The sequence below is a fragment of the Artibeus jamaicensis genome, unplaced genomic scaffold, assembly GCF_021234435.1.
Source record: "Artibeus jamaicensis isolate MK-2021 breed Jamaican fruit bat unplaced genomic scaffold, CSHL_Jam_final contig_1284, whole genome shotgun sequence".
Taxonomy (NCBI): domain Eukaryota; kingdom Metazoa; phylum Chordata; class Mammalia; order Chiroptera; family Phyllostomidae; genus Artibeus; species Artibeus jamaicensis.
Window position 1 is genome coordinate 4,933,755 of NW_026521249.1, and position 14,490 is coordinate 4,948,244.

The window sequence follows — 14,490 nt, forward strand, 5'->3', positions numbered from 1 at the left end:
ATGAGTGGTAGGTCAGTTGCTTCCCACTATGTCTTTTTGTAAGAATGATTTTTTAAAAACCACATGAATAAACAATTTAATAAAGCCTCCTTTTAGTTTCCTTTTGTTTCACTCCACCTAGATTATTAGATTTCTAAAACTTTTCTTCTTAACATGGTTAGGTCCATTATCTGCCCCAAACATACACATTATTCCATCTTCTCCTATACTCACCACCTCTCCATTTTTTTTTAATTTTATTTATTTATTTTTCTCAATAATTTTATTTAGTTATTTTTCAAGTACAGTTTTTTGCCTGTTTTTCCCATCCCAGCCCCCCCATGCTCTCACCTCTCCATTTTTATAAGCGCCCTCCTGTGCACACACACAAGCCACACACACATACCAGCCTTCTGAATGCACCTCTATGTCTTTCTCTGTAAATCCCATGCCCCGTACATCTCAGTGCCTTTTCTCAGACTGTCTCTTTGGCTTGAAGTGGGTTCAGCATTATTAAATTCAGTCTGCAAGTCCCAGAATAGATTCTGCCACCTGCTGAGCTGTCCTTGCTTTCCAGAGACACGAATGTCTAAGCTCTATTCTGAATTTTCCTGATGCTACACCCCAGTCTGACTCTTCTTGCTCTACAATTACTCAGAACTACTTGTGTAACTATCGGTCCAGTCTCTTTCTGTTTAACTGCAAGATGATGAGTTGGTTTCTTCATAGCTGATGTAATATGTTGCACATAGTAATTGAAACAGTTGATAATAACTATAATTAATTTTTTGTTGCTGTTGTTGATTCAGAAGGGATCTAAAGTTATAAAATGAATGCTGCAATACATGAAAGTGAGCATCAGCTGCCCTTTTATTGAGATGCCTATTAATACCTCTGCTTAGCAAAACCATGAAATAGACAATATTCTGTCACAATTTTAGTGCCTCCTCCTAAATTTTAATTACATACCCATTGTCTCAGGTTATAGGGAGTAGGAAATCTAATAAACTAATATCCATAAATATGTTACTAATGTAGTACTTTTTATGAGTGTTTGCATTTGTACATAGTAGCCTAAAGAGGGAAATGCCTCACCTGAGACGGTGCCTCGCTACTAGTAAAATGCCAGGGCCCTGAGCTCTTGTTCTGAGAGGAAAGAGGGTTTCTGTGGCTTCTCAGATTATACCATGTAACTCTTATGCCTGAGGCAATATGGGTTCAGATTATTTCAAACGTAATAAGACAGTGGGAAACAGCCTTAGCATATTAGAACACATATATTTGAAACTATAATTTTAAGTGTAAAGTGTCTATCTCTAGAAGTAGGATTGAGTATTAACCCCTGGTTTTGCTTGTTATTCTCATTTCCCAGGCGGCCTTTCCACAAGTTCTTACTCCAGCTCTTTGTTTCTTTTTTTTTTCTTTTCAGTTGCTATCTAACTCTGGGTTTTTCTCTGCAACCACATAAAAGGTCCCTATAATTTTATATTTTCTTTACTCCAGGAAATGCCACAGTCAAACAGTCTCGATACAGGATTATCAATCAGGAAGCAGCTAATGGAGGTCAAGAATGCCCAGATACTTTATTTGAAGAGCGAGAGTGTGAAGACGTCCCACTGTGCCCTGTATATCGGTAATGAGTTGCCTTTTTGAATAATCGTTAAACTGCAGGGCAAATTATGACTTATCTTCTTTCACACAGTATATGGTTGTTTAGTGAGAGATAAGATGAGGTAATGTTGTTTATCTTCAGATACCACTATGTGTTCCCTTCCTGTCTGGAATAGATTGTGATTGTAAGTAAGGAAAATGAAAGTCTAATTTGTAGGAAAAAAGAAACATATTTTGATTGTAAGTGAGCTCTGGAGTTCTGTCACTCAGGAGATCAGTTTTTAGGATCATGACTGAGAGTCAGGGTGAGGGCTCTTCACCTGAAACACACACACATCTGAGCAAGCTCTCAAAGGTAACCTCCCTCGTCCCATTATTCTCATCCTACAGCCATTTATCAAGAACTATCAATAAGTTTGTACTTATTTACTAAGGGTTTTAATTCAAAATTTTCAAGAATGTTTTTAGTTCTTAATTTTAACTATATATACATTTTAAGAAAACATCCAGTTAGAAAAAAAAAAGGTTTAACCTATGGATTTTTTTAAGAAAATGAGTAAATTTTAAACTAAAAATGTTACCTATATATTTTTCTTGTCAAGTTAGTGGTTATTTATAAAAAACAATACCTGAGGTTTGTGTTTCTAGTCATAAATTTCCACTCTTTCAACATTTGGGCTTAAACACTGCTTTAAAGGACACCTGGATGAAATTCACTGTTTTGGGGTTTTACTAATTTGTAAAGAAGTATCCTGGTCCTAAAAAAAACATAGTTATCAGCGCACTTAAAAATGCCTTTAGCAAAAATGCTTAGTGTCTCCATAAATTATTTGAGAAGCTATAGCTTAAAGCTGTGAAATTCAAGGGCTAATTTATTCATAAAAATACAAGTTACTTTTTCTTCTTTTAAGAAGACTCCTTACATTAGATAAAGTTTAGGGTGTCATTGAAGAAATCCAAGTTAGTCCCCATTTTATCATCCCTTTACTCCCATTGTTTCTGCATGGTGACCGGTGGGGAGAATGCAGGCAACACCCTGGGAACATGACCAGACTGCTAGTTGTTTCTCGTCCACCACAGGGGTGTTGTCAAAACACTGTCCATATCTATCCTTCTGTGCCCTGTATATAAATATTGAAACTTCTGAGCCCAGCTGAAGATCTCATGGAGATAGTAGCCAATTGAAAAAATTAGCTAAATCATATATTAGTACATATTTTTATGAACCTAGGGCTATTATAATCAGAGAAAATCCTAGGAACCACTAGTGGGCTCTTCCTCTCTGTCATGGGCTCTCCTGACTCTTGCTGCACTTCATTTGGGCACTTGTGTCTGAGCTGGTTCCCTCATCGGCTCCCACCACTTTCCCTAGAAATCTGTTGCACTGTGTATGGAGTGAATCACTGTCTTTTATCCCGATGTGTGTCGTTTAATACATCTCCAAGTTTTCAGCCTGATTCTCTGGTTCTTAGTAAAACATCCTTGAATTTTGAGTAATATGCTTCCAACTTAGTTTTTCCTTTATTCCTCATTGGTATGTTAGGGAAGCAAGTTAATGAGGACCTTTATTATTTTCTTGTGATTCTTCTTTTTGACTTCATTGAGGTGACATGTTCACACGCATTCACCAAATTAAAACAGGGTCAAAATGTTCACAGAAATATTTCTGCAAGTTTGTGCATTTTCCAACATGTTAGGTTAGTAAGCAAAAGGGGAGACAGCAAGGGCATGCATCCTTAATGAAATGGCATTGGGGCCTGCTGCTGGGCACCCAGGGGTGCAGGGCTGAAACTGGCCTGCTCGGACATGTGCAGTCTCAGACGTGCCACTTAACCTGGGAGGGCTCAGGCTTATCTCTCCCGTGAGTCTAGCAGGAGAGTCTTGAAAATTCCTTCCTTCCATTTCAGTGTATGCAGAACACTAGACTGGACTGAATTCCTTGCTCTCATTTTGGTTTAGAAAACCCATGTAAATTTAAGAGATCTGAATGAATGACATATTTTAGTTGACAAGGCAGACTAAAACCTCTTACCATTTAAGTTTCTGTGTTTTGGAATTATACTAATTGAGTCTATGCATATACACACTAAATTTACAACTCTTAAAATCAGTAGGTGATTTATTTAAAAGTGAGAGCTTTTTCTTGTTAGCTCTTTCCTGATTTCTCTGCAATTCTTCCCAATAAGGAGGCCATTTGAATGAGGTCAATGATATTTGTTTTGCTTTTATATTTTAATGTACTGTTCCTGATTTTGCAGGATGGTCTGTATCCCTCCCTTAAGACCATCTCTGCCTCACTTACCTGCAGTTGTTCCAGACACTCACTTGATCCAGGGGCATGAGCAGAGGTTGTGGGTGCTGACACAAATGGCCAGCTGTGCTGTGCACTATGTCAAGTTCACATAACTAAGAGGGTTCTTTAAAGTGACTTTTTCTGAGCAAAGTAAGTCTGCTCTATGACTGTCTTAACCATTTTAAAGTGTACATTACAGTATATGCACATATTTGTACAATAAATCTCTAGAACTTTTTTATCTTGCAAAACCAGACAACGATATTTTATTTCATGCCTCTGTTTTATTCTTTGAAGTAGCATCTTTAATTGGAGTATGGGTTTATGTGAAAAAATATAAAATATACTAAGCAAAGGAGCAGAATCTGTGGTTTCACTTAGGTTTGGGTTTTGCGGAACGTTCTGGCTTAAGGACACAAGTCAACAGTCTGTCGTGTGGGTTGTAAAGATAGACAGTTTTGTTGACCTGAGAAGGGAAGAACCAAGGAAAGACAGCAGGCATCCTTGGAAACTGTTTCCCTAGAAGAGTAGAAATATTGGTACTTCATCAGAGGCAGATCAGTTCTTCTTCCTTGGAATGAACTATCACACAAATAGGTACCCATGTCTCCCTCACCTGCCTTTTACTCCACAACCTATTGAGTTGTTTTGAGTTACTTTGAAGTCCTGAGAAACACGTTTTCAAAAAATTGAAGTGGAAGATCAAGTATGAAGGTTTTCACCTGGAACTTTCAGATATTCAAAACTTAATTCTCTAATGCCTTAATGGGATAGAAGAATTGCCTCTTTTTTTCCCTAACAATTTTAAGTTCATAAAGACCTAAGCCCTCTAGATTTGATCTGTGCTTCTAATGCTTTTTATTGCCACTTTGCTATATGAACTAAGGTTTATGTGCAAAATGTCCACATTTTAAAAAATGACATTATGGCATTAACCATGAATCTAGGGCAGAGTGGATTATTATCTCAAGTGCGTGGCAGGACTACTTGTTATGACATCGCTTTCAAATCCATTTTTATTGAAATCCTGTGTTTTGGGATTTCAAACTTGTCCATGGCAAGTATGTCTTTTGTATGTTGGTCAGGTGAAATTTCTAGCTCCTTCTATGTCATCACAGGTGGAAGCCACAGAAATGGAGCCCCTGTGTCCTAGTGCCAGAGTCCGTCAGGCAGGGAATCATGAGCAGCACTGAGGCCTGTGGAAAAGGGGTGCAAACAAGAGGTAAGAGGATTTTTAAAGTTTTACTCTTTAGAATGAAGCTTAAAATTATGTTACTCTTACAAACTATTGATTATATCTATATTGGAATAAGTTGTAAAATTATTAAATTGGCTTATTTGTTAGTGTTTGAATTGAAGTCTGGCATCAGTTAATGCTGATATCAGACCATCTTTTAATGATAATCGGCTAAGGCATCTAAGGATTGATGCAATATAAGTGAACAGCTGTTCTCAGTCGTCAGCATCCCAGTGCTGCTTCCAAATGCATGTTGGATATTAGCCAAGGAATGAAGGGTATGTCAAGATTAGACCCAATAGTATACATTGTACTAATTAGTTACTAATTAAATATATGTTGAATGAATGAAAGGATAACAATTAATTGATTGACTAATCTTAATAATCAAGACTTAAACCTTAGTGTTATAGGAATATATATATATATATATATATATATATATATATATATATATATATATATATAGTTGCCATATATTCTATATATAATACATGCAGAAAGGAACTATTAAACTTTCTAGAAGACATTGTGAATAGGTTTCTGGATCTGTGTAGTAGTGTCTTTATCACCAATGTCTAGGTGTGTCTTACGGAAATCTCTGAAAAGCACTCAGAGACTCAGAGAGCTCACTTTTGTGTTTCATTTATAATCCAGGTGCTAGTAATATGAGGTTTGATAAGAAATACTTTACTCTGAAAATCTTAGCATTTTGTCAGTCAAGGGATGTGTGTAGTGAAAACAGACCTTGTGGGACCAGCTGCATTACAATGGTTTCCTAATTCTCCTAAATGTCATCCTTAGAATTAAGTTTCTCTACCTGTTTCATAGGTTATTGTATTAGTCAGGATTGATCATCCCAGACAGCACAGTAAATATCTCTTTTGTTGATTTGGAGGCATGAAGAGCTCAGCATGGCCAGGTAGCAGTCTGAAATTCCAGTTCAATGTCATCACTGATGTGTTTTCTAGGGGAAGCATTCATTCCTCTTTGGAAGCAAGACTTATAGGCCGGCAGAGCACAAGATCAAAAGGACCAAAAGCAAAAATTTTACCAGTGGGTCACTAGGGGTAAAAGTGAGTTATGTGTTTGTTAAAATGTACCACTGAGTCAGCTCATCCAACTCCCAGTGACTCTACATCCGCAATGTCCTGTCCTCAACAGTCCTGTTCAGCTCCTATGGACACATGCTTATGGCTTCTTTTATGAAGTCAGTTCATCTCATAATTGGTCTTCCTTTCTTCCTGCCACATTCTGTTTTCCCCAGTATTATCGTCTTTTCCAAAGAAACCTGCATTCTCACACTGTGCCCCAAGTATGACAGCTTCGGTTTTGTCATTTTTTGCCTCCAGCGATGATTCAGGCTTAATTTGCTCCAGGACCCACTTGTTTATCAATGTGGTGGTCCAGGGTATCTGTAGAGCTCTCTTACAATACCATATTTCAAATTCATCTTTTTTTTCCTATCAGCCTTCTTCACTGGCCAACTTTTGCATCCATACAAAATAACTTTGGATTATGAGGGTGAGGAGGATTTTAGCCTTGGTCTCTAATGACACATATTTGCTCAAATGGTCTTTCCTAATTCTTCCATTGCTATCCTTTGATAGCTATGGGAGAAACATTATTGGATGCTGAATCAGAGCATCTGTAGTCTCCTGGAAAACCTCATCCGTGCTCTGCCTGGTATTGCCACCTAGTTGGTGTTGTAACTGAGTCTTAAAAAGACCTTTTATCCATTATATCAAGCCAGCTGCTTCAGGATACTATCTAATATGGTGAAAGCAGTAAATTCCATGGGCCCTTTGTAACATTTAATTTGCTATGAAGTAAGTTGCTTGCTTGGTCAGAAGCAATGCTGTATAGAATACCGTAACTATAGACAAGTAATTCTGAAAGTCCGCGAATGGTAGTTTTGGCAGAAGCAGTGCACATAGGGAAGGCAAATTCATATCCAGAATAAGTATCTATTCTAGTAAGAACAAAATGCTCCTCCTTGTATGATGGGAATGGTCCTGTGTGATCAACCTGCCATCTGGTTAGCTGGCTGCTCACTGGGATGGCGTCAGACTGGGATTTCAGTGTTTGTCCCTGCTGCTGCCAAATTGGATGTTCAGTGGGGAACATCGCCAGTGAGGCCTTGGTGAGTGGAAGTCCATGTTGCTGACTCCATCTAAGAGTATAACCTCCATTCCCACCATTATGGCTACTTTGTTCATGAGCCCATTGGGTGATGGCAGGTATAGCTGGAGAAAGGGGCTCACTGGTACCCATCTAATATATAGTCCTATCCACATGATTGTTAAAACCCTTTGCTGAAGTCACCCTTTGGTGAACATTTACATGGGATATAAATATGTTCCCACCTTTTGCCCACACAGAGAGGTCTACCTGCATACTTCTTCCTAAATTTTCTTGCCATCAATTTTATAATCATATTCTATTCAAGACCTTGACCCTCCAGAAAATTGATTGACCACAGTCTATAAGTCTATATATAATGACACATCTGGCCATTTCTCATTCCAAGCAAAATGAACAACCAGGGGCAATGCTTTAAGTTCTATCCAGTGGGAAGATTCCCTTCACCCTTGTCTTTCAGGGATATCTCAGAGAGGGGTATAGTGCTGCGGCTGTGCATTTTGGGGTTGTACCTACATATCATGCAGAATCATCTGTGAACCAGGCCCAAGTCTTTTCTTCTATCAGCTGATTATAGGGAACTTCCCATGAGGCCTTATGTGCAGGCTGGGAGAGAGAAGGTAGTGTGGCAGGAGTAGAGACCACGGCCATGTGCCCACTTCTTTATGTAACTAACTTGTGCCTTTAGGCCCTGCTTGGGCCCACTCATCCATATATCTATACCTAGATCCATATCCATATCTATCTATCTATCTATCTATCTATCTATCTATCATCTATCTATCTATATCCATTTGTTTAATGATGGAGTACTACCATATACACCCTACCTCATAACTTGGTGGGTCAGATAACACCCAATTCATGAGGGCCAGCTTGGGTTGCATGATAAGTTGGTGGCCCATGGTTAAGCCTTTAGTCTCTAGTATAAAGTAATCGTAACAAGCCAAGTGCCATTTTTCAAAAGAATAGTAGTTATCTACAGAGGATGGTGGGTCTTTTCTTTAAAATCCTAAGGAGCTGCACTGTAATCACTTATAGCAGCCTGCCGAAGGCTCCCAAAAGCATCCCTGTCTGCCACTAACACTTCGGTGGTTTTAATTCTGCAGATCACATGGCCCAAAAGTCAGAGCAGTGTGCATAGCAGCCTCAACTTGTTTGGGAGCCTTTTCTAACTGGGTGCCACTCAAAGCTAGTAGTTTTTCTAGTCACTTGGTTAATTGGCTGGAATAACACACACACGAAGGGCATGTTGTCTCCAAAATCCAAAGAGACACTCTAGGTGTTGGGTCTATTTTTTTGTAGGAGGGCCAGATGCAACAACTTGCCCTTCACTTTAGAAGACGTATCTCAACATGTTCCATGACTCTGAACGTGTAGAAATTTCACTAAGGTAGAAGGCCCCTGAGTTTTTTCAAATATGTTTCCCACCCACTGACAGGAAACATCTTATCAGAATGTCTACATTAGTTGTTACTGTTGCTTACTAGTTCCAGTCAGCATGGCATCATTAACCTAATGGACAAGTGTGATATCTTATGGAAGGAAAAGACTAGTCAAGATAACCACAAACTAAATTATAAAACAAGGCTGGGAATTGCTATGCCCTGAAATAAGACAGTGAATGTGTATTGCTGGATTTTCCAGCTAAAAGCAGACTGCTTCTGGTGGTCTTTGTTGCCTTCAAATACAGGAAGATTTGGGGCTACGGCTTCAACATGACTTTGGGGGGATACAATTCAGTTCATAACAGTTACACTTTGCAAATTATGCCCCCATCAGAAAATTTACAGATTGGCAAGGTTGTTGGACTGTGATGAGGCTGTACACTCAATTACTTTGTGTAAATTATAAGGGACGGCTCCCTAAAAATAATTTACTTCCCTGTCAGAAATTTGTTGTAGTAATGTGATCTTGTTGTTACAATACCTTTACCTACTTTCTGATAGGAAATTGTTATAAAATATCTAGATTAGCAATATCTACATGAATATTTTTTAAATGGCACCTTCGTAAGGTGCACAACTACATATTGTGACCTGGGTTTGATATTCTATAATACTAGAGTATCAGAATGGTTGGTTTTTATAATAAAAACATTTAGGAAGTTCTTCAGAGACACTGCTTCTAAATTAGGGAGAGTCTTATTGACTAAATGGCAAATTATTTCATCTGTCTTGAAAGAATTCCACTTTGGATTTCAATTTAAGTCCTGATAGTCCTTTAGGCAAGTGACCTACTTGAATTTTCCCCCAAAATAAATTCCAATGTCAGAGAATTCCCAGTGTTTAGTTGTAGAAAAATTTGCACTATTATTGTTATTATTATTATTTTAAATCCTCTCCTGAGGATATTTTTATTGATTTTAGAGAGACAGGAATGGTTACAGGGAAGAGAGAGAGAGAAAGGCATTAGTGCGAGAGAGAAGTATGAATTGGTTGCCTCCCGTACGCGCCCCAACCAGAGACTGAACTGGTAATCTTCTGGAGTGTGGGACAATATTCCAACCCAGCCAGGGTCGCTCTTTTAAGGTAGTAGGATGACTCTCCAATTTTAAAATAGTGGAACAAAGACATTTATACTACCATCTTTTCTCTAAAATTACTTCAAAACCAGCTAGGCAAACATGAAATAGTAATACAAAGTTACTCTCCCATGAGATCTTCTTTATAAAATATCTCCAGAGAACAAGAAGCACACAAAAATAAATTCACCTTCAAGTATATTAGGATTCATCTGCAACTTCGGTGAAAACATATAATGTAGAATGTGAATGGAGATGTGGTAAAGTACTTCACAGAACAGTTAGCAAGGGTGAAGGTGTGGGCCCGAAGGGAAACAAAGCAATCTGGCCTGGACACCTCCATAAAAGCACTCTGTACTGTAAAAGGAAACATGCAAGTGTGTGTGTGTGTGTGTGTGTGTGTGTGTGTGTGTGTGTGTGTGTGTTGGGGAGGTGGGAGAAAAAACAGGGGGCTTTTAAAAGTCTGATCAGTAAGCATTCTGCCCTTTCATTTTCGGCTCTGTAACTATGCACGGTCAGGTTCCTTCTGTTCTTGTAGGACCCTGGAGGTTTATTCTCTGGGGATGTAAAACCAGGTGTATTGTACACTTCGGACAACAAGCAGAGGGAATGGAAATGAGGGGCTGAACTCAAATCGGAAGCACCAACAGGAAGTCTGAATAAAGATCAGGAGACCCTCAATGCCTTCATTTCAGCTGCTTTAACACATGAGCCTGTCGGCTTTTACACTCCTTAGTCCCATGGAATCCCTATCAGTCTGCAAGCACTCTAAATTTATCTTTCAAGATGTTTTGAATCACAAATTCATGCATCCAGACCACAGGGCATGCATTCATACCATAAAGTCTTGAAAAGGCCAGCTTGTGCTCACAAATTCTCACAAGGAAACCCCCCCGCCACCATTCAGTGTTAAGTGTTATACATGCAATTGGCCTTGCCAAGACCTTTTTCTTGATGAATTTATCCTTAGTTCACCTTCACCCTTAATCTCAGGGCCAGCTTTTGAGGTCATCACTTCTGGTATGGAGATGTTTATGAGATTCTCCATAACAGGCCCTGAAGCCAGGGAAGTAGAAACTTTGGGCTCCACGGCCTGAGAAATGCCCTCAGGATGAAAATGGTCTTTCCTGTTTACCTGCCCTCTCAAGCTTCTACCTTGTGCTTTATCGGCTACTTTTTGGGGGGCTAGCCCAGCAATGCATTCAGAAGGTAAGTATTTTTTTAATTATATTTTTGTTCATTAGAAAGGTCTTTTATGATATCTAAGACATTTATACTGCCAAAAATAGAAGTAGTCCTTGTTTTACATTATTGTGTTTATACCTCTGACCTGGTTAATTTATTTATTGTAAGAAAGTACTTATGCAATATACTTCTAATAAAAAAAAGGAAGGAAAAAGAAAATACAAGGGCAGGTGGGATTATAGCTGTAGCTAAATGTCTATACCATCTCAACAGAGATGGGCATTTTGGGTTCCACAGTTCGAGCTGTCCCCTAATTCAGGGACAGAGGTTCACTCTGTGCCCAGCTTCTTGTGCTTCATCTGAATAAAGAAGGATAGTAGCTCAATTTTTTATGGCAAATGAAAGTATGAGAGGAAGAAACTTAAATATTCTAACATACTTTGATGAAACTGACCATAATAGGGCAAATCGTAAGTTTTAAAGACAGAAAAAGTGAAGATGCTGGCACTCCAGGAAGTGCATGGTTTTGTCTATGGAGCGATATGTCTAATTCCTGTTTTGCTGCTCATTGTTACCTCTTGAAAACTGACGTAATGAACTTGCCAGTATTCTTCTTTTGGATATTATTTTCTTACCATTCATAAGCTTGTAAGCATACACTATTGAATCATAGAGATTCGACACCTAAAGCAATATAATCGAACAGAGTAGGTATTATATATCAAAGCTGTTCTGTCTAAGGTAGCCTTGACTTCTGTGAAATACCTGCATTATTTTTTGGTTCATTTTCACTGAACACTGTTTATGTGGACCAAAGCAGTCAAATCTCTAATGTCTGTCAAATATTTTTGTTCTTCCTTAATTTCTTTTTGTCACCATGAAAAGCATAGCCTTCTTACACAATAATTTTTATGAAATCGGTTCCTTTTTCATGACAATCAAAGAATCTCTTTAAAATGAAGGTGCTTTTCCAGGAAAAGATTGGGCAAAATAACCCACTTCAAAATAAGTTCTGGATTACTTTATTATTTTTTTTATTTAGTTATTTTTCAAGTACAGTTTTTTTGTGTATTTCTCCCATCCAAGCCCACCCCCCGTCCCGCGCTCCCCCCTCCCCCACCCTTCCCCCCTTCCCCCTTAAATTACCTCCCCTCTCCCCTCTGGTCACTGTCTCCTTGTTCTCTATTTCCGTGTCTTTGTTTTTATTCTGCTTGCTTGTTCATTTTGTTGTTTAGCTTCCTGTTAAAGGTGAGATCATATGGTATTTGTCTTTCAACTCCTGGCCTATTTCACTCAGCATAATGCTTTCCAGTTCCATCCATGTTGTTGCAAAGGGTAGGAGCTCCTTCTTTCTCTCTGCTGCATAGAATTCCATTGTGTATATGTACCACAATTTTTTGATCCATTCATTTACTGATGGGCACCTAGGTTGTTTCCAACTCTTGGCTATTGTAAATTGTGCTGCTATGAACATTGTGGAGCATAGGTTCTTTGAAATTGATGTTTTAGGATTCTTAGGATATAATCCTAGCAGTGGAATTGCTGGGTCAAAAGGCAGGTCAATTTTTATTTTTCTGAGAAAATTCCATACTGTTTTCCATAATGGCTGTACCAGTCTACAATCCCACCAACAGTGAACTAAGGACCCCTTTTCTCCACAACCTCTTCAACATTTGTTGTTCATTGCTTTATTTATGATAGCCATCCTGACTGGTGTAAAATGGTATCTCATTGTGGTTTTAATTTGCATCTCTCTGATAGCTAAGGATATTGAGCATCTCTTCATGTGTCTCTGAATATTCTGTATGCCCTCCTTGGAGAAGTGTCTGTTCAAGTCCTTTTCCCATTTTTTAATTGGGTTGTTTGTCTTCTTAGAGTGGAGCCGTGTAAGTTCTTTGTATATTTTGGAGATTAAACGTTAGTCTGAGGTATCATTGGCAAATATATTTTCCCATACAGTTGGTTGTCTTTTTAATTTAATACTGTTTTCCTTAGCCATGCAGAAGCTTTTTATTTTGATGAGATCCCATTCGTTTATTCTTTTCTTTATATTCCTTGCTCTAGGGGACATATCAGTAAAAATGTTGCTGTGTGAAATATCTGAGATTTTCTTGCTGATGTTTTCCTCTAGAACTTTAATAGTGTCACAGCTTATATTTAAGTCTTTTATCCACTTTGAATTTATTTTGGTGTATGGTGTAAGTTTGTGCTCAAGTTTCATTTTTTTGCATGTAGCTTTCCAGTTCTCCCAATGCAATACCTATTAAAGTACCAATGGCATATTTCACAGGCATAGAACAAACACTTCAAAAATTTATATGGATTACTTTATTTTTATAAAAGAAGATAATTAGAAATTGGTAGGCAGGAGTGACATTGAGGAATGGCATCCGAAGAGATCCCTTTGGTTTCTCTCCTTGAACTTTTAATAATTTCAACACTTGTAATTCCACAAAGAATTTTCTGTTCCATGCACAAACATGTCTGAAAGATCTGCATATTATAACATTTAAATGTGGGCAAGTGGGAATGAACCATGGAAGTGAGAATGAAGAAAAGCTGAGATGAGCCAGGGACACAGCTCCTAAGCTGGGAGCTCATGGTGGGGCTCAGCCCAAAGTGGGCAGTATGAGCTGCAGCTGAGCCTAGGAACCTGGGCAGGGATGTAGCACAGAGATGTGGCCATATGCTGGCAATTGGCAGTCTTGACAGAGAAACAAAGCCATGGGGCCTGGCCAATCCTAACCTCCCAGAGCTCACCTCCCTTTGTCCTTCTTGTCAGATTACAGAACACGTTATCTGCAAATATGAGAACTGGTACCACAGAATCACTTTTTCCCTGAATGGCAAAGCACACTCTTTGACCCACGTTTGGGTGGAAGTACCAGGGACATGCCTCAGCATTTCACTGGTAGCCATTGCCAGGAGGGCAAGGCAACAAAAGAGGCAGCTGGGTTCCCCAGTTCACCCCACACCCATGTATCTTGGATACTTTGTCAGTGGCTTGTGGCTACAGGGGAGAGCACTGGGATTTCAAGGATTTGGAGACACATCACCCACCCCGTTACCTTGCGAGACTGGTCCCTTGGGACTGGGATGACCAGGTCACAGGGGAAACACCCACCTTCCAAGGAATCACAGGCCATTTCCACAATCCTATGGAGATCTGAAAAGCCAGAAAAGTGCAAGAGAGCTAAAAAACTTGTAATTCAACACTACCTACTGGAAAACAATAAAGACTTCTTATTGATCTACTAGAGAGGTGACACTCATACATAAATTCCCAAACAGAGAAGAAATCCATCAAATACCACAAATAACCAAGAAAAAAGGCAACTCAGAAAGAAAATGAAAAATCTCCAGAAAACAAACCTAAAGACCTGGAAATAAGTGACTTAAATGATGGTCTATTCAAAATTGCAGCTCTGAGAAAAACTCAACAATATGCAAAAAAAAAAAAAAAAAAAGAATGGCAATTTAATAAGCTCAGAAAACAAATCAACAAACAAAATGAGTACT

The 14,490-nt window shown here is 38.7% G+C and overlaps 1 protein-coding gene across 1 annotated transcript in view; it reads left to right on the forward strand.

The window, feature by feature from the left end:
* THSD7B (thrombospondin type 1 domain containing 7B) overlaps positions 1–14,490 on the forward strand; it is a 785,104-nt gene that overhangs the window by 401,895 nt on the left and 368,719 nt on the right. The window contains exons 10-11 of the mRNA XM_053666773.1: positions 1,483–1,612; positions 5,002–5,105. Of these exons, the coding sequence (XP_053522748.1) occupies positions 1,483–1,612; positions 5,002–5,105 (234 nt within the window). The remainder of the gene's footprint in view (positions 1–1,482; positions 1,613–5,001; positions 5,106–14,490) is intronic.